Source organism: Cyprinus carpio, unplaced genomic scaffold (assembly GCF_018340385.1).
Source record: "Cyprinus carpio isolate SPL01 unplaced genomic scaffold, ASM1834038v1 S000006776, whole genome shotgun sequence".
NCBI classification, from domain to species: domain Eukaryota; kingdom Metazoa; phylum Chordata; class Actinopteri; order Cypriniformes; family Cyprinidae; genus Cyprinus; species Cyprinus carpio.
This window is the reverse complement of record NW_024879365.1, coordinates 393,752-420,580: the sequence shown is the minus strand read 5'-3', so window position 1 is coordinate 420,580 and position 26,829 is coordinate 393,752. Positions and strand designations below refer to the sequence as shown.

Sequence of the window (26,829 nt, the reverse complement as noted above, 5' to 3'; positions counted from 1 at the left end):
AAATTGAGCTGAATAAAGTTTGTCTGTGTTTCCTTAATAATATACTGACAGAGGTTTTTGACAGGAGCTTCTGATGATAGATGATCAGATCAACTGAGCAGTGAACTGGGAAATCTCCTGATTCACCTGATTCTCACTCCAGGCCTGATTTCCATCATGTACGAAAACAAACACAATGAGAGAGAATCAAACTGAGAGCAAAGGGGAATCTAAACTAAAGAACTGACGTGACTAAAGCTCACACATTTATTTTTGTGATTGTGTGGCTGCGGTCACCTTTTTTTAACACCACAGTTCAAACCCAATGGTTTTTTCTTCAGTCCAGTGGTCGACATCTTCCTAGAACTGTTTCACAGTGTGTTCTCAACAGAAATGCCCAATGATTATATATAGATTAATGTTTCTGACATGTTAAAAGACATTTGCAAGGTTTGAATATATATTCACTGAAATGTTTCTCTCTTGGCAATTTGTTTTCATGTAATAGTTGCAACCAAACATTATAATAACATTAAAATGTTATTTTCAATTGACATTCTAATAGCATTTTTTTTATTATTTATTATTGCAATAACTGGCCAGCAGTGTCTAATATGTTTCATGGAAGAAGAAAAAATGCTTAACTGTAAGTAAAAAGTAAAATTCAACAAGACACCAGCAGGATGTTAACACTGTCTTGTAACAGCAGACAGAACCACTTTAGAAATAATAATATTGTTAAAAAATAAAAGTGACATTAAAATATAAATGAATGAACTTTACATTTAAAGAAAATGAATTCAAAATCACTTAAATTACATTTGCTCATTTACTCAAAGGAGATATAATGTCATAATGTCTCCAGTGGTACAAAATCATCTCTGCATTCCTGCAAATCTGTTTAATCTTTGTGTGATGGTGAAATCTGCTCTCTCTTCTGTTGAAGACTTCTGGATCTGATGTCATAAACCAGCACAGCAACAGCAGCCACAGCAGCTAGAGCAGAGAGAGCCAATCAGATCACAGCTTCAGTAGAACCACAAACAGCGACAGTCTTATGAGAGAGAAGAAATGAGCAAACATTACAAAACAGAAACTTGATTTGTCTAGTTTGTGGAAAGAAGATAAATATAGAGAACCACTGAGATACCTGAACATGTGATTTGGCTGAGGTCCAGATGTTGAGTCTGGTTTCTGATGGGATTGTTCACCACACAGCTGTACGAATCATCCAGACACTCCAGATGTAAAGAAAGACTTCTGCTGAGATCAGACACACTGATGCTGGACAATAAACTGTTTCCTTTGTACCAGGAGAGAGTCACATCACTCACATTCACCACTGAACACAGGAATGAACAATTCTGCTGGGATGAAGATGATGAAGAAGATGATGAATTTTTTGGACAGTAAATGCCGAGGACAGGAACAGGCAGAGGAGCTGACAAGAGATATTAGGAAACAAATCTAATTCGCAGTAAGCAAACGGGCAATTTTAATTGTTCATTATTTGATGTGTTGAGTGTAAATTGTGATGTCAGCTCAGTGAGAGTCTGATACTAACAGTCTTGATCTCTCTCAACATTTATAAAGGATTCAACACCATTACTGAACTGAATCAACACTAAATTAATTGTATAAGGGAACTTCTGCTTTCTGTACAGCTGCTTAAAGTTGAATTAAACTTGTTTCAAACTGGTGAACTTCACACTGGTATTGATCTGAACTGAACCAGCACTGAACTGACTCAAGCTAAATAATGACACCATTGTGTTTTAAAGCTGCTTTCAGCAGAATCTGAATTGTCCTCATAGTTGAGTTTCTGTAATTCATTCTGTTGTTTGCCTGTTTATCTCTGTGAAATCACTATAGAAATAAAGGTGGATTCCTGTTTACACAACTGTTGTAAACAACTGTTTACACAAAAAAACAAAACATGACATTGCAAAAAAATGTCTACAATGTAATTTCCACCACAAGCTGTTATCAAATAATAAAAAATGTGCTGGAAATGTTCATGACTTTCAGATGACAATATAAGAAAGAAGACAAAAATAACAATTTTCATGTTATGCAGTGTTGGCCATTAGTAGAGAAATTAAAGAGAAACTAAATAGTGAGAGTATGAAAAGTGTTTTCGACTCACCAAAGACTGTAAGATTAAATGTGTTGAGCAGAGTATTTCTTGTGCTGCTGTATACTATATAAAGTCCAGAGTCTGTGGTTCTGGTGTTTGTGATGATCAGAGATCCAGTCTGATCCAGCTTCAGTCTGTCTCTGAATCTCCCATCAGCATTATCATCATAAAATGTACTCTTATAGTTCTTTTTGTTGATTTCAGCAATGAGGATTTGTCCAAACCTCCACTCGATCTCATCATTGATCTGTATATCAGTCACATTTAGAGTGACAGATTCTCCCTCCGTCACTGATACTGACTGCACTGCATCAACACCAAACACACCTGAACAACAAACAATAACTGTTACTCAGAATAATGTTTTGACCTTTTAAAATGACTTTGTTTTAAACCTAAACTATCAACTATTTGTCAATGCAAAATAACACTTCACTTTGCACCAATTTGAGTTTATAATTGAATAAACCTCATACTGAAAGAGACCAAGGGGAACATTCAGAATGAACACAAACGTACTTGAGTACTTTAGTCAGATAACACTTGAAAATATTAGAGGCCAAATGAATGATGAAAATAAATATAAACAGATATTTGATCATACAAACAGAACTGAAGCCATAATACTTACCCGGCAGGACTCCACAAGCAGAAGAAAATAAAACATCTCAAACATTTTCTGAAGAGTTTCACAAGAGGTTTATAATAATGGAGTTCTGACTTTTGAAAATGCTTTTGTAACAAAGTGCTTCAGTGAATCTCTGCAGTGAGTGTGAATAAACTCCCTCCTCCAGTAGCTGCTCCCTTCACAGACTGAATAGCCTATGACTTCTCAGAATGACTGTTTGGTCAATGAAATAAGAGAATGGAAATACTTTCTGTTAGAATAAAAGTATATTCTAAGCCTTCGAGATTGGAAATATAAGTTCTGGTTCCGGATATCTAGTTGCATAACATCTGTAGCAATTGTTTGCACAGGATCAGCTATTTGCAGCAATGCCTGGTATGTATCTCTTGTTGTAATAGCTGTAATAGAGTGCATAATTAAACTGCTAATACATTGCATTAAGCATGGGGCTATCAGTAGTAAAAATCAACATCAATAGGACAACAAGTATAACAGTATGGAAAATCCAAGTTACCCTTCCCCCCTGCATCCCTGCACCCCCCACCCCACCCACCAAACCAAGAGTCATCCCTCTTTGGTTCCGGAATGGATTCTTTCATATGGTCTATGATGTTCGTGATGTTGTCTCAATTATCAGGAATATAAAAATAACAAGATACTCCCAAAATTTTACAAACTCCTCCTTGCTGCGAGGTCAAGAGTTCGAGGACAAGTCTATTCTGAAAAACTGCTTCTCTCATCATCTTCTTCAGTTCTTCTGTAATTAAACCTAGTGCTTGGGCAGTATAATTTTCCAATGACAAAACCTGCCAAGTTTTCAAGTTTTCATTTTCCCATAGAGTTGTCCATGGACTGACTGTCTTGTGCCCATTATAACCATCAGGCACATTTTCCCATAGAGTTGTCCATGGACTGACTGTCTTGTGCCCATTATAACCATCAGGCATGTTATGTATATCTCTTTTCTTTCGATCTTGTGCTACCTTTTTATCATTATTATCAATGATTTTTCTGTGTTAACCAGTGGCGTAGCCAGAATTTTATTTTTGGGCAGACCCGGGCAAAGGTGAGTGGGCACTAGGCTAACTAACGGATGGAGCACAAATGTCGCAATATTGTAAATATTTGTTTTAAAGCAGGAAGGCAAGCCAATGGATATTACACAAGCAATGTGCAAAAACTTGTGCAAGAGTTATACAGTGAACCTCTTATGCCTTGTCCAAAAACCCACACTAGCAGTCTTTGCACTTGACTACTTGACTACTTCAATGTATTTCCTGTATTTGGCCTAAGTGTTCAAGTGAGGATGAAGGATACAAGTGTGTGTCGAAACAGTGGCGTAGCCAGAATTTTATTTTTTTGGGCAGACCCGGGCAAAGTTGAGTGGGCACTAGGCTAACTAACGGATGGAGCACAAATGTCGCAATATTGTAAATATTTGTTTTAAAGCAGGAAGGCAAGCCAATGGATATTACACAAGCAATGTGCAAACTTTGCGCGAGAGTTATACAGTGAACCTCTTATGCCTTGTCTAAAAACCCACACTAGCAGTCTTTGCACTTGACTACTTGACTACTTCAATGTATTTCCTGTATTTGGCCTAAGTGTTCAAGTGAGGATGAAGGATACAAGTGTGTGTCGAACATTTCATTACCTGATGGGACACACTTATAGTATTGTAAAAATGCAAGTGTTTACATAGCTAATACAGTTAAAATTAAGGGAGTATGATCAGTAAAATAATTTAAGCAGAAATAACAGAATTATAAGTGGAGAGAGATAACTTTTCGCAAGGGATTTGCAAAGGAGTCATGGGAGTATAATTTAAAATTTAGAAAGCATCAGCCACCATCTGATCTGTTACGCTGTAAAGTAGATCATTTAGTTCGGGGGCGTTTATCATTCCAAATATATTGAGAGATTACTGAATCAAGTTTTTTTGCAATAGCCAGCAGGTCGGAGTAGAGGAATCATAGAGGAATAGAAATGAACGCGAGAAAGGATGTTCATTTTGACAAAAGATATTCTTGCATGGAAAGAAGTAGGAATATGTGCCCAATTTGCCAGATCTGAGGTGAATTTTTCTGATCAGATCTGAGACAAATTGTTGAATAAAATCATTATTTTTGTTTTCTTTGCACACAAAATGTTTTCTCATAGCTTTGTAAAATTATTGAACCACTGATGTCACATGGATTATTTTAATGATGTTCTTGCTACATTTCTGGACCTTGATCATGTAAGGACCTTTGCTGTATATGGGAGGGTTAGAAAGCTCTCGGGATGTATCAGAAATATCTTCATTTGTGTTCTGAAGATGAACAGAGGTCTTATGGGTTTGGAACGACATGAAGGTGAGAAATTAATGACAGAATTTACATTTTTGAGTGAACTAACCCTTTAAGTATATAATTTTTATGGGTACCGGCACATGTTGGGATGGAAGGAAATTAGGAAGCTGATCAAATGGCCAAGAAGGCACCAAAACAAACCAATACTGTTACGGCCTACGTCTTGTGTGTTCATTTTCCTTCATGTAACATCATGTCTCCCCTAATCTTTCTCTTTGAGTCTGATTGTTTAGGTCTGCCCCGGTGCACCTGCGTCTCATGGAATGAGTGATTACTAGCTATAGAAAAGACGCTGAAACGGAGCATGGAAGGGAAGGGAAGGAGATCCACCAGCAAACAAGCTTTATTACCCCTTTTCCTTTTCCTTTAATTTTGGGTTTGTTATTTCCCTTTTGTTGTCTTTATACCTTGGAGTTGCTCCGTGGTTTGGGGAAGTATATTATCCTTTGCTAGCTATTCTACGTTCATTTGTGTTTCCCGTTTTTGCTTGGATATGTGTTTTTTCCATTTGTGCGCTGCACCATACATACATAAAAAAATCAATATTTTTGCCTGGCATCTGGATTCACGTGTTTATGCTGCATCCTCCTTTCTGGCTAAACTTAACAGGGGTTTGTAACGATACAGATATAAACATATCACTAAGTAATGCAGAAATTAAAGGAATAATTAGAGGGGCTATGACTAGGAAATGACAAATGGGGAGATAATGGGTTGTTATATATACAACATTCAAAAACAAGTTGGAATCAGAAGGAAAAACATTGGAATCAGGAAGAGGAACACAATAATATCTAGACTCCCGTATTGGTCATACAGCTCTTAATCAATCACTATTTAATATTGGTAAACATGAAACAGGTAACTGCAACAAAATGTGGTATACCAGAGACTGTGGAACATGTCCTGTTACATTAATTGAATTGTTTTTTTTTTTTTTTTTGATTATTGAAAATATAACAATTAAGACAATACTAAAGAATGCTCCAGCACAGTATAAAGTATATTATGCAATTATAAGTTATTTGAAAGCAATAGGTTTAATAAATGTCATTTAAAGATCACATAATGAAGTACATATAGAATAACTGTGTCCTTGTTTAAATACTTTTCTGGTTAAAAGATTTTAATTTAACCCATTTGTTGCCAAATTTTTCTGAATGGTTTCATGCATATAGTCATGTTAACAGTGTCCTATGTGAACATGTTCTGCATTTTTTTTCCCCCCAGTTTTTACTAATTTATTTTCTTGAAAATTGTATGAGAATGTGCGGAAACTGTAGTTGCCGTTGGCCAAATATGTTGTATTCACCCCTTCAATGTCAAATTTGAATAGGAGGAGAACATTTGGCATCTAACTCAAAATATCTGTTTTCAACAGATCAATCTTTATTTATAAACAAATTAATTATGCATAAAAGTCAAAGAACATTTGATGCAAACCCCCAAAAAGTTGTGTCTAGCTTATAATCTCTTCAATATGAAAACACAATAAAATCAGTTTTTTCGTCTTAAGATGGTGGAACATAGTGCAGAACAAAGAGCAGCTATTTTTAAGGTGACCCAGCAGGGTATTTTGTATCAATAAAAGTTAATTAAAAATAAATAGAATGAAGAAAATATTACATCTGTATAATAAAACAGTTATAGCCTACCTTGAAAGAAAATTACGCATTTAACTGTTTGGTTACCAACATTGAGCAAAATATCTTCTTTTGTGTTCAACAGAAGAAAGAAACTATTTTGCAACTTGAAGATGACACGATGGCACAATGTTCCATTTTTGGGTGAACTTTCCCTTATGTAAGCAGTTTTCGTATAAGTAGCCTACAAGGAGTACCTCAGTGAAGGTATACACAGTTTTATAAATTCACATAAAACATATGGGGAAGTCGTGGCCTAACGGTCAGAGTGTTGGACTTGCAATCCAAGGGTTGCGAGTTTCGAGTCTTGGGCCGGCAGGAATTGTAGGTGGGGGGCGTGAATGTACAGCGCTCTCTCCACCTTCAATACCATGACTGAGGTGCCCTTGAGCTAGGCACCCGAACCCCCAACTGCTCCCAGGGCGCTGCAGCAGCATAAATGGGCTGCCCACTGCTCCGGGTGTGTGTTCACGGTGTGTGTGTGTGTTCACTGCTGTGTGTGTACATCTGGATGGTTAAAAGCAGAGCACGAATTCCGAGTATGGGTCGCTATACTTGGCTGTATGTCACGTCACTTTCACTTTTCATATTTTGCATATTATACTTTGTGATGTAAAATATGTAAAATCTCATATATTTCATGAATAGACACATATTGATCAAATGGTCAAATGGATTAATCCTTACAAAAGTCCTTGATATTCATGAAATTAATGATATTCTTTTTAAAATATATGATTATTTAAATAATTATCATGTGTAAGCTACAACCATGATTGTTTGTTTATTTATTTACTTATTATTGAACATACGGGTATTTTCATTCTTAGAAGTATGTTAGTTAAATAAAATAAATAAATAAAAAATAAATAGAATGAAGTAAATATTACATCTGTATAATAAAACAGGTATAGCCTACCTGAAAGAAAAATTACGCATTTTTTCTAGACCCATAGTAATTCAATGGCTGGCTGTAGTAGGAGTGATTTCATATAATAATGTAAATATAAACGCATTACTTGTATGAATTTTCAGCATTACAATGGAATCATAAGCTACTAGTCATAAAATTAAGGTACGTTGTCATTAATCTACGTCATGCTCCACACTCCATTCCAGTAGGTGGCGGAAACCTTTAAAGTAGTTTTGCCAACTGCCATTAAAAATAAAAAAAAAAAAATCATTCCCCTACATTCGTTCACTACTTTTTACCCACAATTCATTCTGATTTCGAGTGTACAACTGATGTACACTCTCTGAAGCACTATTTCCCACAGTCCAATGCGGAGTAGCGACGAGCTAGAAGAGAGAGCGGGAGCGAGCGAGTTTGAATGAAGAATGCCATTTACATCTATATTATTTCCGCTTTAACGTTTATTTCATACATTATTCATATTAAAATATATATTATGTAGTTAATAACTCAGTTTAATATTTTACTAATTTACTGAGGTGGCATCATTGTTAACTTACACAAATGATGATAAATTTGGTGGCTAACTTACAAATGTCCGTAAATCACCTGTAGGTATCGCATTCATTCTGATGTAAAAAATTAATGGACCATTATCTTATCTGGGCTCAAAACGCTGCTCGGGGAGAGTTTCAGGACACTACGGAGCCCCTCTGGTCCCACTTTGTCAAAAAAAAAAAAAAAAAAAAAAAAAAAAACTATCTTGTGGCCTCAAGATACTAACTCGTGGCCTCAAGATCCTACTAACTCGTGGCCTCAAGATACTAACTCGTGGCCTCAAGATAAGTAACTCATGGACCTCAAGATACTAACTCGTGGCCTCAAGGTACTAACTCGTGGCCTCAAGATACTAACTCGTGGGCCTCAAGATACTAACTCGTGGCCTCAAGATAAGTAACTCGTGGCCTCAAGATAAGTAACTCGTGGCCTCAAGATACTAACTCGTGGCCTCAAGATACTAACTCGTGGCCTCAAGATAAGTAACTCGTGGCCTCAAGATACTAACTCGTGTCCTCAAGATAAGTAACTCGTGGCCTCAAGATACTAACCTCGTGGCCTCAAGATACTAACTTGTGGCCTCAAGATACTAACCTCGTGGCCTCAAGATAGTAACTCGTGGCCTCAAGATACTAACTCGTGGCCTTAAGATACTAACTCGTGGCCTCAAGATAAGTAACTCGTGGCCTCAAGATACTAACTCGTGGCCTCAAGATACTAACTCGTGGCCCCTCATATATAGATAGTGAAGTGTCTGACACATGGACCCTGTACTGTAGTGCAATGTAATACTTCACATTCTGTGCAATATTCTCTGTTTTAATATTCAGTGTAATATAGTTTGCTGCAGTTCTGCTTTCTATTTTATTTGCTAGTACTGTTCATCACAATCTTCTGTTCTGTTTATACAGTAATTTAAATCTTGTAGGCTGCATATCCATAGTCCTTTATATAATTCTTCTTCATATTTTATAGCATATATTTATACTTTTTACATGTATATAGGCTACTTGTTTATTTACCAACTTCTATTATTATTTATATTCCTTTAAATGTCTTGATGTGCACATCAACTGTGACAAAAGAATTGTCCCCCCGAGTTATCAATATCAATTAAGATCAATAAAGTATTTCTGATTCTGATTTTAAGTTAGCCTATAGTAGTGTGCAGACTGGTTCATTAATTATTGAAGTGTTTCACATTTTGGAAAAGCATGTCCGTGTAGCCTACGATAAAAACGTCAGCAGAGGGCGTTCTAGGCTTAGGTCACTGTACCTCCGTCTGGGCCGTATGTATTTATGTGTATTTCCCGGTATTTCCCAGCCAGTACTTGTGACGTAATGTGCAAAGTATGAATTAGGATCTTGACAGGACGTTGCCAGTTTTAATATATAAATGTTGGTGTTTTGAGGTGTAAACAATCGTCGCCTGCATGGCAGATAGTTGTTGTGCGATTGGATGCGTTTGTTGCCCGCCAGGTATCCATGGTAGTCAAGTGACTGCAAAGTATGAATTGTGTGTTTACGTTAATCACAACAACAAAGTTGTCAGGCGTCTATGTTATCTGAGGAGATTAATGTTACAAAGATTAATACAAAGATTAGTGTTGTATTATGTATCATTGCAATTACTTGGTTTTGTTTTAACTCAGAAAACATATGCTATAAAATATGAAGATTGATTGTGATGAACTATGGATATGCAGCCTACAAGATTTAAATTACTGTATTAACAGAATTGAATTGATTGTGATGAACAGTACTAGTAAATAAATAGAAGCAGAACTGCAGCAAACTATATTACACTGAATATTAAAACAGAGAATATTGCACAGAATGTGAAGTATTACATTGCACTACAGTACAGGGTCCAGTTTAATAACAAAGGGTCCATGTGTCAGACACTTCACTATCTTGAGGCCACGAGTTACTTATCTTGAGGCCACGAGTTACTTATCTTGAGGCCACGAGTTAGTATCTTGAGGCCACGAGTTACTTATCTTGAGGCCACGAGTTAGTATCTTGAGGCCACGAGTTACTTATCTTGAGGCCACGAGTTAGTATCTTGAGGACACGAGTTAGTATCTTGAGGCCACGAGCTAGTATCTTGAGGCCACGAGTTACTTATCTTGAGGCCACGAGTTAGTATCTTGAGGCCACGAGTTACTTATCTTGAGGCCACGAGTTAGGTATCTTGAGGCCACGAGTTACTTATCTTGAGGCCACGAGTTAGTATCTTGAGGCCACGAGTTACTTATCTTGAGGCCACGAGTTATTATCTTGAGGCCACGAGTTAGTATCTTGAGGCCACGAGTTAGCACTTGAGGCCACGAGTTACTTATCTTGAAGCCACGAGTTAGTATCTTGAGGCCACGAGTTAGTATCTTGAGGCCACGAGTTAGTATCTTGAGGCCACGAGTTAGTATCTTGAGGCCAGGAGTTACTTATCTTGAGGCCACGAGTTATTATCTTGAGGCCACGAGTTACTTATCTTGAGGCCACAAGATAAGTTTTTTTTTTTTTTTTTTTTATAAAGTGGGACCAGAGGGGCTCCGTAGGACACTAAAAAAAAAAAATTACATAAAAATGTGAACGTGTTAATGTGTGTTTTATTTTTGTTCTCAGTATTTTAAATAATATGATTATAAACATAAAAGCATTACAAAACAAATAAATAATATACCATAATTGAAAAAACAAAGCTGACGGGGAGGTATGTATAATTACAATAAAGTAATTTTGAGTGTTACTGGTATTAATAGTATAAAAAAAATAAAAATTACCAGGGCCCCAACAGGGGCGTCGGACTGGGGGTAAAACCAGTACTGATTACCAGGGCCCCAAAGGAAGAGAGGGCCCTTGAAAAGTCTGGAATATATTTTATTTTACCTGGATATTTTCATAAGGGGCCCATCAGGACTGCCTATGCATAGGGCCCGGGATCTTGTGCAACGCCGATGACGATGTTTTTGCAACCGCTTCAAGTCTCACGCGCAGTGTAATGTCACCTTCCGAATCCGTTCACTTATTTCGTTCACCTCCTTTCTGATATAGTCCACTCAACTGTCATACACTATAGGGATTAGTGAATGAGTGAACGAGTGAGCTATTTCAGACACAGCACGGGTGTCCACGGCGGCTCACTTGATCGCGGTGGTGGACGGGTGTGGTTCATCAACCATCAACCAGAATAATAGCCATCGAAATCTAATTTGCCGGAATCTTCAAAATAATGAAGACCTTATTACATTTTTTTTCAGATTTTTCTTCTAATGTGCGGTAAGTGTGCGATTTCATTTTTTTTTTTTTAAATCAGTTTCGGTTTTAGTTTGACGTCGAAAACAGTTGTGTTCAATAGAAGATGTTCATACCTTCTTAAACTTCATTACATTACTAACAAATATCACATGCGTCCAGACGAATTTGGACATGCTCTCTTCCATTGTTTGTAATTAGGGGAGAGAAGGGGCGGAAGTACCATTTTTCAGATTAAAAAAAAAATAAAGATCAACATGAGGTATTAATTTTTTTCAAGGTGTCTGCGGGGTCTTAAAAAGTATTAAAAGTGTGATAAATCAATTTAGAGAAAATTAAGGCCCTTACAAAAGTATGTCAAAGCCTTAAATGCCATTTTCCAAGGTATTAAATTTTGTAACTCTTTTCATTATGTGTATTTGTCCGAATAGTAGGGTTCTGGTTTATAGACGTCTCTCACTGACTGACTGCGCTGCTGCGTGATAGCGCGAGACTTGTTGATCCCACTCTCGCTGAATTTCTGACCATTACCCCCCGCCCGCACCCGTCCGCTCCCCGCTAATATTGTATATAATTTTTCACACGCATCAGGGAGCCGCTGTCAATATGTGGGGTATTTTAAATAACATTTTAAATGAGCGCCAGTAGTCGCAGTTCACTTTCGATTTGGCGATCGCGCGCGCGCCCTGTGTGAAGGGAGCACATCTAAGATATTTATCAATGAGCTCAGAATCTGTTGAGGAGCAAATCCTCCAACATCTTGTCAGTCATCTGTTCTTACTCTCGACCCGTGCTCAGTCAAATCTGACTCCTGCAAAACTTGTGTTGAATGCAGGGTTGTTCGAATTGGGCTGCTTTTTAAACTGTTGCCATGGGCTCCTCTAATTTTTCCCGTGGGTTAAAGGTCTGAAATATTGCATAAATTACATTTGATTGAAATGTTTTAACTAAAAACTTTTTGCATTCTACCTGTAATAAAACTGTGCTAAATAGTGTAACTATTTAAAAGTTGTGATCATTATTTTTACCTTCCATGATCATTCAGAGATTTCAGAAAGGATCAGGTGCAGTATACTGACACACTGTCAAGTCTGCATCAAAAATCAAGCGTTCCGTAATCACAGGCAAACTGTCTGATCAGTCAGATGTTTGTCATGAGAAGAGTTCCACAAAACAGCTATGGTTTTGCAGACAGTTATAAGAGTTAATGTTACAAACTACATCTTTTGAATATACTGTGTGAACTCATCACCCTGTTAGCACAGAGGCGCTTATTTTCCCTCCACAATAAGTTTTGTCAGGTTGTTTTGTTTATTGGTCTAATTCTTGTTTCTTGTGCTTCGTTCCCCCCTTCTGAATTATGTCGTACTGATAAGGAGTTATCACAAAGTAGGTCTGTTTAGTTGTGCTAACTACAAACAGTATGGTAAAATGTATGTTGAAGTGTCGCCAATGTAACCGGTTAAAACTTGGAGTGGCGATGAGGTCTTAAAATGTATGGAAAGTCTTAAAAAAGGTCTTTAACTCCATGATTTCTGTATATATCCTGATGTAGAATGACTACAGTGTAGTTTCACTTTGAACATAAGTTGCACATTGTTTCTTTACTCTGTCTGTCTTTCTGACCCTCACCGCACCTTCTGATCAGTGACAATAATTTACTTTCAAATTATGAGGCGATATTTGGCTCCTTAAAGTGATCTGCAGGGGCATCCTTGGTATTCTAATGGCACTTCTTCCAACCTTATTAAATGCATCCTATTTTTCTGTCAAATTTAAACATTTATATTTAGAAACCTTTAATGTTTTTAATGAAAAAAAAATATATATATACTTGTTTAAAAGACTCAGAAGTAGGGTTGGGTGATATAGCCTCAAAATTATATCACAATATTTCAAGAATATTTGCGAAAACGATATTTAAGACGATATAGACAATGTATGTTTTGCAGGGTTCCCCTTTCTGTTAAACCCTGTTTTATTCGACTGTCCAAGCTGTTTAATGTTTAAGAGAAAACTCTTTTTATGAAGTGGGCTCACTTAAAGACTTATTTAGTAAAATTTTGCCAGGAAAAGTTTTAGAAATTTTGTCACGTTAATGTAAAATTTTTTGTGTGATTTAACTTGTGTCTGTTTGTTTGCTGGTTTTTATTGTATATGCTATACTTGTATTTTTAAATTGTTTTTTGCCATGAAATATCCTTTGATACTGACATGGCATTAAATAAATATATACTATAACTTGTATTTATCTATGTATATCGACGATAAAAAAAAAAAAAAAAAAAAAAAAATTGAACAATGTTTTTATTGGTGATTGCAGCTGGCAGCTAGATGCAATTATTAGTGCAAAACAAAATGAAGGGCGATTTCCATCCTTCCATCCAAACACACACGTGTTGTGCATCATTCTCCACACCGGATGCACACATTTTAAGTGCTTTGTGTTAAAAAGTGCAAAGCAAAAAAGGGAAGATAGATTGATGCGTAGTGTATTGTATCTCTGCAACAGTTATTGAGCCTTTCTTATAACAGTTTTAAATTTCAGTAACTATGCATGTTAAAAACAATTTATAGTCTTTTCTATGCCCATGTTTTGTTTTCACAGACATCCCAGTAGCAAGTAACAAAACAACATTAAACTCCGGCAAGAAGATAAAGTCCTTTTTAATAATTTTTTTTTTAGATACATTTTTTGCAAATTCATAGACATGCATTTATAAATCAAATATGATAATGGGAATACAGAATGATCTTGGAGAGAGCTTTACTGAGCTGACTGTCGTAACCGAACGCGACCAGGGTTTAAAGGTTGAGAGAATGGCCAGAGTGAAGAAAAGAGTTTGTGTGAACTTTAATGTAAGGACTTAAATATTCATATGTCACTCACGTTAAGCTATTCTATGGCTTCAGAAGTAAAACAGAATAATTTCTCTGACCGATACTCGATTCGATAAAAAAGGCCAAAAAAATCATATCCAATTACCTATAAAACTATCGTATCAACTCATCCATTAACAACCCAAACCCAACATGACCAACAAATCAACTCAACCCTGTGAAGTACTGCAACACCCGCTGAGTGCCATTAAAACAGTTTTGAAAGATCAAAGACAATTTTTAATATAACTCTGACTGGATTCGCCTGAAAGAAGAAAGACATATACACCCTAGGATGCCTTGAGGCTGATTCATTTATGGCCTAATTTTCATTTTTGGGTGAACTAACCCTTTAAGGCCCTATATGCTTCAGTTCTAGACATATTGGAAATTCAGTATGGCTTAAGAACAAAAAAAAAAAAAAATGATTACAAAAATATGATACTTTTTTACTTTTGAAGAGGAAAGTCTGAAGAACAAATAATATTAAAACCAGGAATGTATCTTGTTTCCTTCTGTCAAAATGACTGTATTGAACATATCTGTCTTGAGTGTCATAACTATTTTTTTTTTTCTAAAGTTTGCATGCATATAACTCAAGAAGTATTAAAGATAGCACAGTATGATTTTAGATTTTAGTTTTTTAATAAACTTTTCCTTTGGAATCTTCATTTTCAAGGCCCCACATCATTCAGTCCCAGAGATATGTGGACCTCAATGAGGCTCCATGTCCCAGATTGTTAAATAATACCCATTTTCAGTGTTTCATCTTTCTTTCTTTGTTTGTTTTTTTTTTTTTTTTTTTTAAAATATTGGCTCTAACGGCTATAAAAAACATCCATTGTTTCCTCAATATGTGCGTCATTTTTGGTGTGCGCACCTTCGCGCTCGTACTGACACTCTAAGTTTCGTTATGCTTTCAGTTTTGTTTGCTGTTTTGATGTTTCTCATATGCAACAGAAATTGCAGTGCTTATGAGTTGACCAACGCCATGGTCGCGCCAGTGCGACCACACACAGAATTTAGTTGCACAGGCTGAAAAAATGTTCGCAGTCTGGAGCCCTGCTATATCATCTGAAGCCATTCCATATCTTAATGTGAGAGACAGAATTTAGGATTACAGAAATTCATCTGCCTTCTGCTGCAGCTGTCAGTCATTGTCTTCTCTCTCCAAGATGACAGCACGTCACATTCAGTTATGACAGTCAGCATGGTAAAACTCTCTCTCCAAGATGATATATTCCCATTATAATACTTTAAGTTTAAGGAAGTAAGGAATTCACAAACAGAAAGATTATTAGAAGCCTTTCATTTTTCTTATGATATCTATCTTATATTCATGAATGTATTTTGTAAGAATACAAACAGAATAAACATGTTTAAATTGTATAATGTGCACCCAATTTTTTTTTTCAATATATATCGTTTTTGCTGCTAAATTATACAGACAGCTAGTTTATTTTCATAGCTTATATATATATATATATATATATATATATATATATATATATATATATTAAATGTAGTTTTTCTCTGTAATGAGGAAGTGAGTATTTAGTGGATTATCTTTAACAGAGAGTTTAAAAACGAGTGACAATTAGTTCCACAAGCACAGTATTGATATTCTGTAGTGGCAGGGCTGTACGTTAACTTTTTTTTCACATAGCACTGGTGCTACAGAGGTTGAAAAGTTTTGTAGCACAGGCCAAAAAGTTGTAGCACAAGTATAAATCGTCTGTTATCATGCCTGAAAACAAACCCAAGTAATAGAGTTCATCACTTAAAGAGGCACTGATGTTCCATACAGAGCACAAAAAATACAAACCTTCACAAAAAAATGTTTTTAGACAAAGTTTTCTAAATTTGCTAAAAATGGAAGAGTGCAGAGGCATAACACATCTTACACCTTAACAAAATGTAGAATAAAAAAGAATGGCAGATATTTAGGCCAAAGTGAGCAAAGATAAAAATCTTTGTCATTGTTTTATCTTCATTATTAGAAAATAAGAACGAAGATATACATAACAAATACACATAATATACAAATAAAACAAACATTGCTTTATTTTTCAGGCAGCACAGTATTTAGCAGTAACATTCAAGAAAATGAATGAACAACTATTAAAATAAAACACTATATACTATATAAATCAATTATACTTTTTTTAAGCAACTGACTGATGATAAGTTCATCAGTCATGAGCAGTGATTGATTTTTCTCTGTGTTTTGTAGTTTAGTTTAACATTAAAAGAATAGTTCACCAAAAAATGAAAAACTCTGTCATCTGTCTTTTAATTCTTTCATAGTCTTTCATTTTTATACCATCATTTACTCAAGTTGTTTTAAACCTGAATTAGTTTATTTCATCTGTTGAACATAAAAAGTTAAAAAAAAGTTAAAGTAACGTGACATATAGCCAAGTATGGTGACCCATACCCAGAATTTGTGCTCTGCATAACAAAAAAAATTAACCCCATCCGAAGTGCACACACACAGAGCAGTGAACATTGAACTGCTGGTTTCGTCTGGTCAGAGGAGAACTGGCCCCCCAACTGAGCCTGGCTTCTCCCAAGGTTTTTTTCTCCATTCTCTCACTGATGGAGTTTCGGTTCCTTGCCGCTGTCGCCTCTGGCTTGCTTAGTTGGGGACACTTCATTTACAGCGATATCGTTGACTTGATTGCAAATTATTGTACAGATACCATTTAAACTGAACTGAGCTACATGATGACATCACTGAATTCAATGATGAACTGCCTTTAACTGTCATTTTGCATTATTGACACACTGTTTTCCTAATTAATGTTGTTCAGTTGCTTTGACGCAATCTTTTTTGTTTAAAGCGCTATATAAATAAAGATGACTTGAACCAAAGTCGTGGTATTTAAATACCACACACACACTGTGAACACACACCCAGAGCAGTGGCCAGCCATTTTTTATGCTGTGGCGCCCGGGGAGCAGTTGGGGGTTCGATGCCTTGCTCAAGGACACCTCAGTCGTGGTATTGAAGGTAGAGAGAGAACTGTACATGCACCCCCCCCCACCCCACAATTCCTGCCGGCCCAAGACTCGAACTCACAACCCTTCGATTGGGAGTCAGACTCTCCAACCGTAAAAGTCAGTGTTTACCAAAAACTTCTTCTCTACTCACAATCACAAAAAAGAAATCAACATTTTTCCTACTGTAAAAGTCAGTGTGGACCAGCTACTGTTTGGCTACTCACATTCTTCAAAATGTCTTCTTTTGTGTTCAGCACAAGAAAGAAATTAACACAGGTTTGGGACAAAATGTGAGTGAGTAAATTATGACACAAATTATTTTTTTGGGGGTGAACTATCACTTTAATGGCAGTCGGCAGCATGTTTAGTAGCTACTGACCCTTTAAGAGCTGCACGCGTTTCTCTCTCAACTGTTTACTTTCATTTTAGACGTAATCAACTGTGTTTATATATAAACCATGTGTTTCTGACAGTATTATATGTGAAATCGATCAGACACAAAAGACAACTTAGTCAATAATCAGGCGCTTTTTAAAAGGCTCTTAGTGTGAGCACGCTTCATGAGTACGCGCTCAGAAAAAGCCCATGCAGAACAGCACGTGAATTAAATGTTTAACCGGTATGGCTTTAATACAGATGCAAATAATGTAGTTTTGTGATTGCACGTAAGTGCAGTGTCCCGTGAGAGTAACTCTACCGCTGAGCTAATACTGATGTGAATGCATGTGGCGTGGTACATTATATTCAGACGGAGGGAGGCGCCAGAACTGCAGCTGATGGAATGTGCGTTATAGCACGATACTACATATTTCTTCAAAAGCAGACCGTGGAGACATTTTAATCATCCACAATCAAAAATCGTCACACCCCTAATGACCAAGTATAATCTATCTCACACACACAAACAAGCACAATGAAAATCAGAGAGAGATATGCTACACCAAACATCAAAATTTTTGATTGATGACTTTGACCTTTTGACCTGCCCCCCTCCCCCCATCTGATCAGCCACATGGCTTTGATATTTTGACCTTTACCCCTCCCCCACCAGCATGGCTTTGACCTTTTAATGGTCACAGCTGTTGTTATGACATGTGATATAACATCTGTTTGTAATAATTCATGCTTATATGTCATCAGCTGTGAAATGACTCAATGTTTACAACGTGAATGATCGTCAGCTGTGATCTATTTTGTAATATATCTAGGGTTGGGAATCATTAGAAATTTTCCGGTTCCACCTAACGGTTCTGGTTCTGATTCCGGTTCCATTAAACTCATTAAAAAAACTATTAAAAAAAATAGTGGTAAGAAAAAAATGCACAATACTCAACTACTCAATGTTTAATACTGTTTATAACTTACTTTCAACTTAATTTAAAGGTTGGCAATGTCAAAATTCAACATAGATAACAGTATACAAATTTTCAGGTTTCAATTCCGGTTCCATTTAAATGAACAACCTTCATTGAATGTAGTGTTGCTGGAAGGTAGTAAGTAATGCTAAGTAATGTTACTCCATCAATCAGCATGTGCTTCAAAGTTGATGTGTTTTACACTATCAATAACATTTTGCTTTTAAAGCAGGAATAAGCTGGTTGGCCAAATAGTCCCTTGAGGGCTGAGACACTTCTAAATTAATGAACTATAAACTGTTATACTTATAACAATGTATACACACTCTCCATAAAGCCCCTATTTTACAAATAATAAAGCAGTCAAAAGATTTTGCAATGAGTGGTTTCCACATTTTTAAACATTTAAAATGCATGAAAATAAATCACTTTGTTTATCACTCTTGAAATGATCTGTACAGTAAATAAATCTATCCCTCATACTTTCATAACAATAGCAGTCTATTTATTTAGTGGTCCAAGTTGAAGTCATTGGTTGCAGTCATTTAGCCTCCTTACATGTATATTAATGACAATATGGGACAATTATAATGTAATTTAAGTGGCGGCAGGTGCTGCGCGCTGCAGGTACATGTACAGTCGGACAAAACAATGTGCACAGTTATCAAAGGCGTGAGTGCGCGTACAGTCTTGGGAAACGTGTTTGGCAGTTAAAGACGCAATGGGACGCGGCGAGTCTGTGGAGTGTGCGTCATTGGAAACAATGTGCTCCGTAATAAAAGAGGTAGGGCGGCATTTCTGTTATTCAGTTTGTGACATCCTTTATGGGAAAAGCTGAATCATCAGAACAAGGCTGCTTACAGCGCTTGGTCACGTGTCGCACCAGAACCATTTTCGGAACCGAAACTTAGAAATAGCTCACGGTTCTGGTTCTTTTCAAAAACAGAACCGGTTCTGAATAAGAACCGGTTCTCGGTTCCCAACCGTGATGAGTGGGGCGGGGCTGAGAGCCGTGGGAACAGAGCGAGGCCGGTGGAGTGATTGGGAAATGATCCACTCACCTCGAATCCACCGGTCTCGAGTCCCACGGAGGAGATCGGAAGGATACAAAAGAGGAGCGACGACAGTGAAGGACAAGAGAGGACCAGGCCTGGGTTTTATTTTGTGTTTGGTTTTTGTTTGTGCGCGGCAGTTGCCCTTGAGGGGCTGTCGCGCTGTTTTATGTTTATTTTGTGATTAAAGCTTTATTTGAATGTTCGCCGGTTCCCGCCTCCTTCTTCCTATGAATAGGGAGTTTTTATTGTTACACTGGTGCCGAAACCCGGGAGGAAGGAGGCGGGAACCTCGGTGGACGGCACGACACTCCTCCGCCTCCCAGTGGACGGCGACGGCTCCTCTGCTTTCGGGGCAGCCGGCAGGAGTCCCCCGTTCCCTGCTCCTCCCCATTCCGGCGGATGGCAGCAGGCTCCGGCCCCCTGGCGAACGGCGCCGACTCCTCCGCTCCCTCACGGATGGCAGCCGCCCCTCCACATCGCGGGCGGACCGGCAACGAGTTTGTCCGTCCCCGGTAACTCAATCCAGACTGCTACGCCCTGCTCGATGGCACCGCGGATTCACCACAGCTGCGAGGGATCTTCGGCAGTGCGTCCTTCCTTCCTCCCGGGTAACAAACACCAGTGTAACAATATAAAACTTCATATTCATGGGAAGAAGGAGGCGGGAACCGGCGAACACTCAAATAAAAGCTTTAATAACAAAATAAACATAAAACAGACAAACAAAAAACCAAACCACAAAATAAAACCCAGGCCTGGTCCTCTCTCGTCCTTCACTGTCGTCGCTCCTCTTTTATATCCTTCTGATCTCCTCCGTGGGACTCTAGACCGGTGAGTGGAGCAGGTGTCGCTCATTTCCCAATCACTCCACCGGCCCTCGCTCTGTTCCCACGGCTCTTGGCCCCGCCCCACTCGTCACACCAACCCTAAATATATCATGTCATTATGGATTAACCTTATGACAAGTGTTATAACATCTGTTTGTTATATAGACAACGGACCCTCCGGTATGTGACAGACATGACATCTGTTTACAATATTGGTTATGTCATCTGTTACGGAAGACAAATGTTGCTGTACATGACCATCCGGCAACAGGTGAACTTAGGGTGAAAGATTTTATGGTCTGTTCTGACATCTGGGGAGTTTGTCTCATCTGGGGGCCCCGTATGACCGGTTGCATTCCAAGGCAGGGGATTTTTTGCTCCCCTTTCTCACTCTATGGTGATGTGAGAAAGAAATTGGTTGTAAGGTCAATAATAAATAAACAATTTTAAACATTTTGTGAGAACAGATCACTCATATAGAATCTGTTGGCTGGTCGCAACACATTTTCTACATTATATATAGAACCTTTTATATTCATATTTACATTATATTAATGATTTTTCTACAGTATCATCCCCTAAACCTAACATTACAGTAAACATTCTATAGATCATTTAGTATAATTGATCTTTTTCAAAAGGAGTATAATTATTTATTTGTATGTACACCTACCACCACAATAAAATTATGCAGTGATCTGAATTATGACTACTCAAGAAATTACATCATAAACCGCATTTAACTTGTTATATCATTGTAATATCCAAAATACAAATTTGTATTCTGATAAATCATATAAACAAGCACACATACATATAAACATATCAAGTTAAAAAGAGACTTATCTCTATTTTAAATAATATGAAAATAAATATAAGACAGCATGTTACTATCATGCTACTAAAGAAAAACATTAATTTTAAACAAGTATTCACAATTTAGGTTTATTGAACTTATAAAACATGTTACTAAAGCAAACACATCATAGTAACAAAAATGTTACTAAACCAAAGCAAATCATTTATCATACATTTTAATCATGTATTCAACATTTACCTATGTTTATTGATCTTAAACACATTTTTAAACACACTTTAATTTTATTTTTTCATGCAGGCATAAACGTTGCTTTCTCAAAATCACAGAAAAGAATATACATTCATGTTGCTCACATATTTTTTATAGCCCCGTTCGTGCTGAATACAGTATATTCAGACTTTAGCCATTAATACGTTTTAAAGATGCTGAAAAAAAAAACACATGTCAGGGCTTGCCAAAAATATCTCCAGTGCCCCAAAAAACCCACTCAGACTCCAGGGGTTAAAGAATATGGAAATAAATAATTATATATGACATTGTCATAATCCGGTCACTGAACTTCCGTTTAATCACCCGCAGCTGTGGTCTGTTATTGAGATGAGAAACCCCCATTACACCAACAACACTAATATAAAAAAACATCTAAAAACAACACAAAACAAACAAACAAAACACAACAAAACAAATGCACCTGAGACCAATTACACACACACAGCACAATCAATCAAACACGCATTATAAGCACTGGACTTCCCTTCACACACTGCCGAGTATTGTTCTGCACGTATCCCTCGCATAGCAATAGCAAGCCATTCCTTGTTTGTTTCATAGTCTTGTTTTCGGTTTCTAGTTTTCATAGTCTTGTTTTCATTTTCTAGTTTTCATAGTATTGTTTTAGTTTATAGTTTTCATAGTCTTATCTTAGTTTATAGTTTTTCATAGTTTAGTCTTTTTTCCTGCCTGGCCCTGTTTCTCTTGTTTTGACCCTTTTGCTCTGGATTCCGGATTACCCCTCTTGCTTAGCCCTCTGGATATTGTTTGTTCATCGTAGATCCACGCGTGCCCTAGGAATGTACTTTGTCTTGCCCTATACAGTAAATACCTGTTTGCCAGTTGTTTGACCCCATGCCTGTTATCACCACGTCTCTGTCTAATAAAAGCTCGTACATGGATTCGTACATCTCACAACTCGTCAGCCCCGTTACAGACATCATGCTACTAAAAGCAATTCATTGATTTTAAAAAGAAGTATTCAACATTTAAGTTTATCGAACTTATAAAACACACAATTTTCTTTTTTTAAAAAAAGATGGTAATACATAAAATGAGATTATATATAACATACTATATAAAATATAAATTTCTGATGATAAATATAAAAAAAGATGCCTTACATTTCTTAGACTAAGAGATAAACAGAGTTACGCAAAGTATGTCCAAACATGAATGAAATGTCCCCAAAATAAAATAATAAAAATAAAAAAAAATGTTTAAGTTGAATCATAAACAAAATCTCACAGGGTCCTCGTAGGGGTATTCTCTTGTATGTGAAACTGAGGGGCTGCTTCACAGACCCCTTGCGGCGAGGGTGGCATTCCAGACCGCATGATCTAAGTAATGGGGTACATTATTTCAAAGCATAACATTAATGTGAAGTTTAAATAAATAGTACCCCTACTACATCTGATGTGCGGTGATTCTTAAATTTCAACAAAATGATAATTTATATTATGTATAATATTTATATTTTTATATAATATTATATAATATAGTTTATATAATATTATATCATATTATGTATATTGTTATATTAGATTAGATTTTTTACGCATTTAACACTTTAGATTCTTTAAAGTTCTTATTTTTAGCATGATCTTCAAAGTTGTAATACCATCTCTCTCTCTCTCTCTCTCTCTCTCTCTCTCTCTCTCTCTCTCAACTCCACACACACACACACACACACACAAAATAAAACATGTTGCCAAAGTCTTTCTGTATGCTTAAAATAAAAATAAAAATATTTCTTTTGCTTTACACATATGCGGAGGAGCTTGTTTGTTTGTCACAGCAAAGACACGGCTGTGAAGTTTAGATGAAGTTAATTTATCTTTTAGAAAAATATTTTCAGAGAAAGACCCTCGAGTGTATTCAGTCATTAAAGATGGTTCAGGCAGATGCCCTCTGCGGACCCATGCATCCTAGAGATGTAATTCGAGAACTGTGCCCTTCACTGCCATCAAGCTATATTATGCATCATTTAAAATGGTCTGTAAACACAAATGGTGTTTTCAAACATGGAGCAAATCTAGCCGTGAAATAGTAATTATTTGACTTTTGCTATGGTCGTAAACCTTACACATATCTATGCTATTTTCAGACACAGAGCGGAAAAAGACATTTTGCAGGGCCTCTGTTTAGCTGTTCAAAAAATATCTCTATTTAAAAGCAAAAAAGTTTAAAATGACCACCTATACATCTAACGGCTGTAATTCTATTTTATATATTTTATGTTAAAAAGTATCTTTACTATTCATATCATCTATCGTTTAAATATTTCAAAAACCATATTATGTTTGTCAGACACAGACGAGGACACAGAGGATTCAGTGCAAAGGTGTTTAATGTTAATCAGAGGTTTTCAGACACAGGTGAATCTTGACACGTAGACAAACAGTGGTAACACGACTTTCCTTTGAGGTGATGGTGACACAGATGGTGACTCCGACGAAGACGATGGGAACAGGTAGGCAGAGGAGGATGAAGAGGGTTCAACAGTTCTGGTAGGTGTTGACGAAGGGTGTTCAGGCAAGTAGGGAGATCGGTGCAAGACCAGACAATGAGTGATGGTGACTGAGGGCTTTATGTGTGGCACTGGTGATGATGCACAGGTGTTCAGAATGCTGGTGATTGGGAACGAGTGGGCGTGGCGTAAGTGTCTGATTCAGAGAGTGTAGATGGTGTGGCTGTGACAGTACCCCCTCCCCCACGGGCGGCTCCTGACGGCTGGGATCTTGAACGACGACGGGGTCTACCACGGCCACGGGGAGCGGGGCGGTCTGGATGGTCTCGGTGAAAGTCGGTGACCAGGCTAGGGTCCAGGATGTCATTACGATTTACCCAGCAACGCTCCTCCGGGCCGTAGTTCTCCCAGTCTACGAGGTACTCCAGTTGAGGACCCCGTCGTCGAGAGTCGAGGATAGCTCTCACCCGAAAGATGTTGTTGTCTTCTTCGATGGCGGGAGGGAGGAGGTACGACATCATCACCAGGCTCTGTGGATGGAGGAGACAAAGGTTCAGTGAATGGTTTGAGGAGTGAGACATGGAATGAAGGTGAGATACGGTACTGTGCTGGTAGCTGGAGTCTATAGGTCACTTCGTTCAGTTGCCGTTCGATCTTGAATGGTCCGATGTATCGAGGACTCAGCTTACGGCAGGGCAGCCGGAGGCAGATGTCCCTCGTCGAGAGCCAGACCAGCTGTCCAGGTTGGTATTGTGGCGTAGGTCTTCGACGAGCGTTCGCTTGCTCTTTATGCCTCCGAACTGCCCGCTGGAGATGCACGTGAGCCGAGTCCCAGACCCTCTCGCTCTGTCGGAACCAGTGATCTACCGCTGGGACCTCCGAGGGCTCACCGACCATGGGAAGAGGGGAGGCTGGTATCCGAGGACACATTGGAAGGGGGTGAGCCCGGTGGTAGATTGCTGGAGGGAGTTCTGTGCATATTCTGCCCAGGGTAGGTACTGGCTCCAACAGTCCTGATTCCGGTGGCAGTAGACCCTCAGGAACCTCCCGATCTCTTGGATCTTCCGCTCAGTCTGGCCGTTAGTCTGTGGATGGTATCCTGAAGAGAGGCTGACGGATACCCCTAGGAGGCGGAAGAAAGCTGACCAGACTCTGGAGATGAATTGGGGGACCCCTGTCGGAGATGATGTCTTCTGGAATGCCAAAGTGACGGAACACATTGTGGAATAGTGCCTCCGCCGCTTCAAACGCCGTGGGAAGTCCTTTGAGAGGTATGAGTTTGCATGATTTTGAAAACCTGTCGACTACTACCAGCACACAAGTATTGCCTTGAGAAAGGGGGAGGTCAGTCATGAAATCTACACCTATATGGGTCCATGGACGTTCAGGAATGGGCAGAGGCACCAGTTTACCTTCCGGGAGTCTCCTAGGGGTGTTCGCTATGGCGCAGACTGAGCATCCTTTGAGGTAACGGGAGGTATCCTGACTCATCGAGGGCCACCAGTAACGTTGTTGCAGGAGCGAGAGGGTCCGCCTCCTGCCTGGATGTCCAGATCCCGGAGAGGTGTGAGCTAAGTCCAGAAGGGTAATCCGATGTTGAGGAGGGACGAAGAGTTTCCCTTCTGGACCTCCCGGCGGAGCAGGGTGTTGAAGGTTTTCTTGTTCAATCAGACGATTAAGGTCCCATTGAATGGGAGCTTACAATCACGGCTGGAGGGAGGATTGGTTCAGGAGTTTCTGGTTCTGGGTCTGCCTGATGAAGGCGGGATAGAGCATCAGCTCTATTGTTCTGGGAGCCAGGGCGATATGTGACTTTAAAGTCGAATCTCGTGAAGAATAAGGCCATCTAGCTTGGCGATGATTCAGTCTCTTAGCTTCACGGAGGTATTCCAGGTTCCGGTGGTCAGTGATCACCTCGAAAGGGACCTTGGCTCCCTCCAGCCAATGACGCCACTCCTCCAGAGCCAGCTTGATAGCCAGTAGTTCACGATTTCCTATGTCGTAATTCTGCTCCGCCGGGGATAGCTTCTTCGAGAAGAAGGCACATGGATGGAGTCGTGGAGGATCCCCCTGCCGCTGGGAGAGTACTGCTCCGACCCCGGTCGATGAAGCATCCACTTCCACTATGAACTGTCGGTTGGGATCAGGATGAGCTAGGATCGGAGCGGTCTTGAAGGCTTGTTTGAGCTGGTGGAAAGCTTCAGTGGCCATGGGGTTCCAGGACAGAGACTTGGGCCGGTTCCGGAGGAGTGAGGTTATAGGTGAGCTGAGTAAACTGTAGTTCTTGATGAATCTCCTATAAAAAAAGTTGGCAAAGCCCAGAAAGCGTTGGAGTTCTTTTATGGAGCCAGGTTGGGGCCAGTGTGTGATGGCTTCCACCTTCCCCTGGTCCATCTTCACGCCACGTGGGCCGATGATGTATCCCAGGAACTGGACTGAGGGCGTATGGAACTCACATTTTTCTAATTTGAGGTACAGATGGTGTTCCCGGAGTTTTCGGAGTACAAGGATGACATGTTGGATGTGTTCTTCCTGGGATGTGGAGTAAATGAGGATATCATCGATGTAGACAATTACGAACTGGTTAAGGTATTCTCTGAAGATTTCGTTCATGTAATTCTGAAAGACTGAAGGACTGTTGGATAACCCATACGGCATGACCCTGTATTCATAGTGCCCGGAAGG

General features: G+C 38.5%; 1 protein-coding gene across 1 annotated transcript; it reads right to left on the bottom strand.

Annotated features, from left to right (window-relative positions):
- Positions 1 to 210: 210 nt before the first annotated feature.
- LOC122144840 lies at positions 211 to 26,355 on the bottom strand. The gene is made up of 5 exons (XM_042756041.1): positions 26,233 to 26,355; positions 24,380 to 24,674; positions 2,126 to 2,461; positions 1,130 to 1,420; positions 211 to 1,033 (listed from the first exon to the last, which is right to left on the bottom strand). Exons 1-5 carry the CDS (start codon positions 26,353 to 26,355, stop codon positions 1,008 to 1,010), a joined length of 1,071 nt encoding a protein of 356 aa, XP_042611975.1. The 3' UTR covers positions 211 to 1,007.
- Positions 26,356 to 26,829: the final 474 nt, after the last annotated feature.

Coding starts and splice junctions, on each gene's coding strand:
- LOC122144840 (XM_042756041.1), bottom strand. CDS start 26,355: ATGGCCACTGAAGCTTTCCACCAGCTCAAACAAGCCTTCAAGACCGCT. Junction 2,462..24,379: donor AGCCGCCCGTGGGGGAGGGG/GTACTGTCACAG, acceptor TCTGAGTAACAG/TTATTGTTTGTTGTTCAGGT. Junction 1,421..2,125: donor ATTTAATCTTACAGTCTTTG/GTGAGTCGAAAA, acceptor ATCTCTTGTCAG/CTCCTCTGCCTGTTCCTGTC.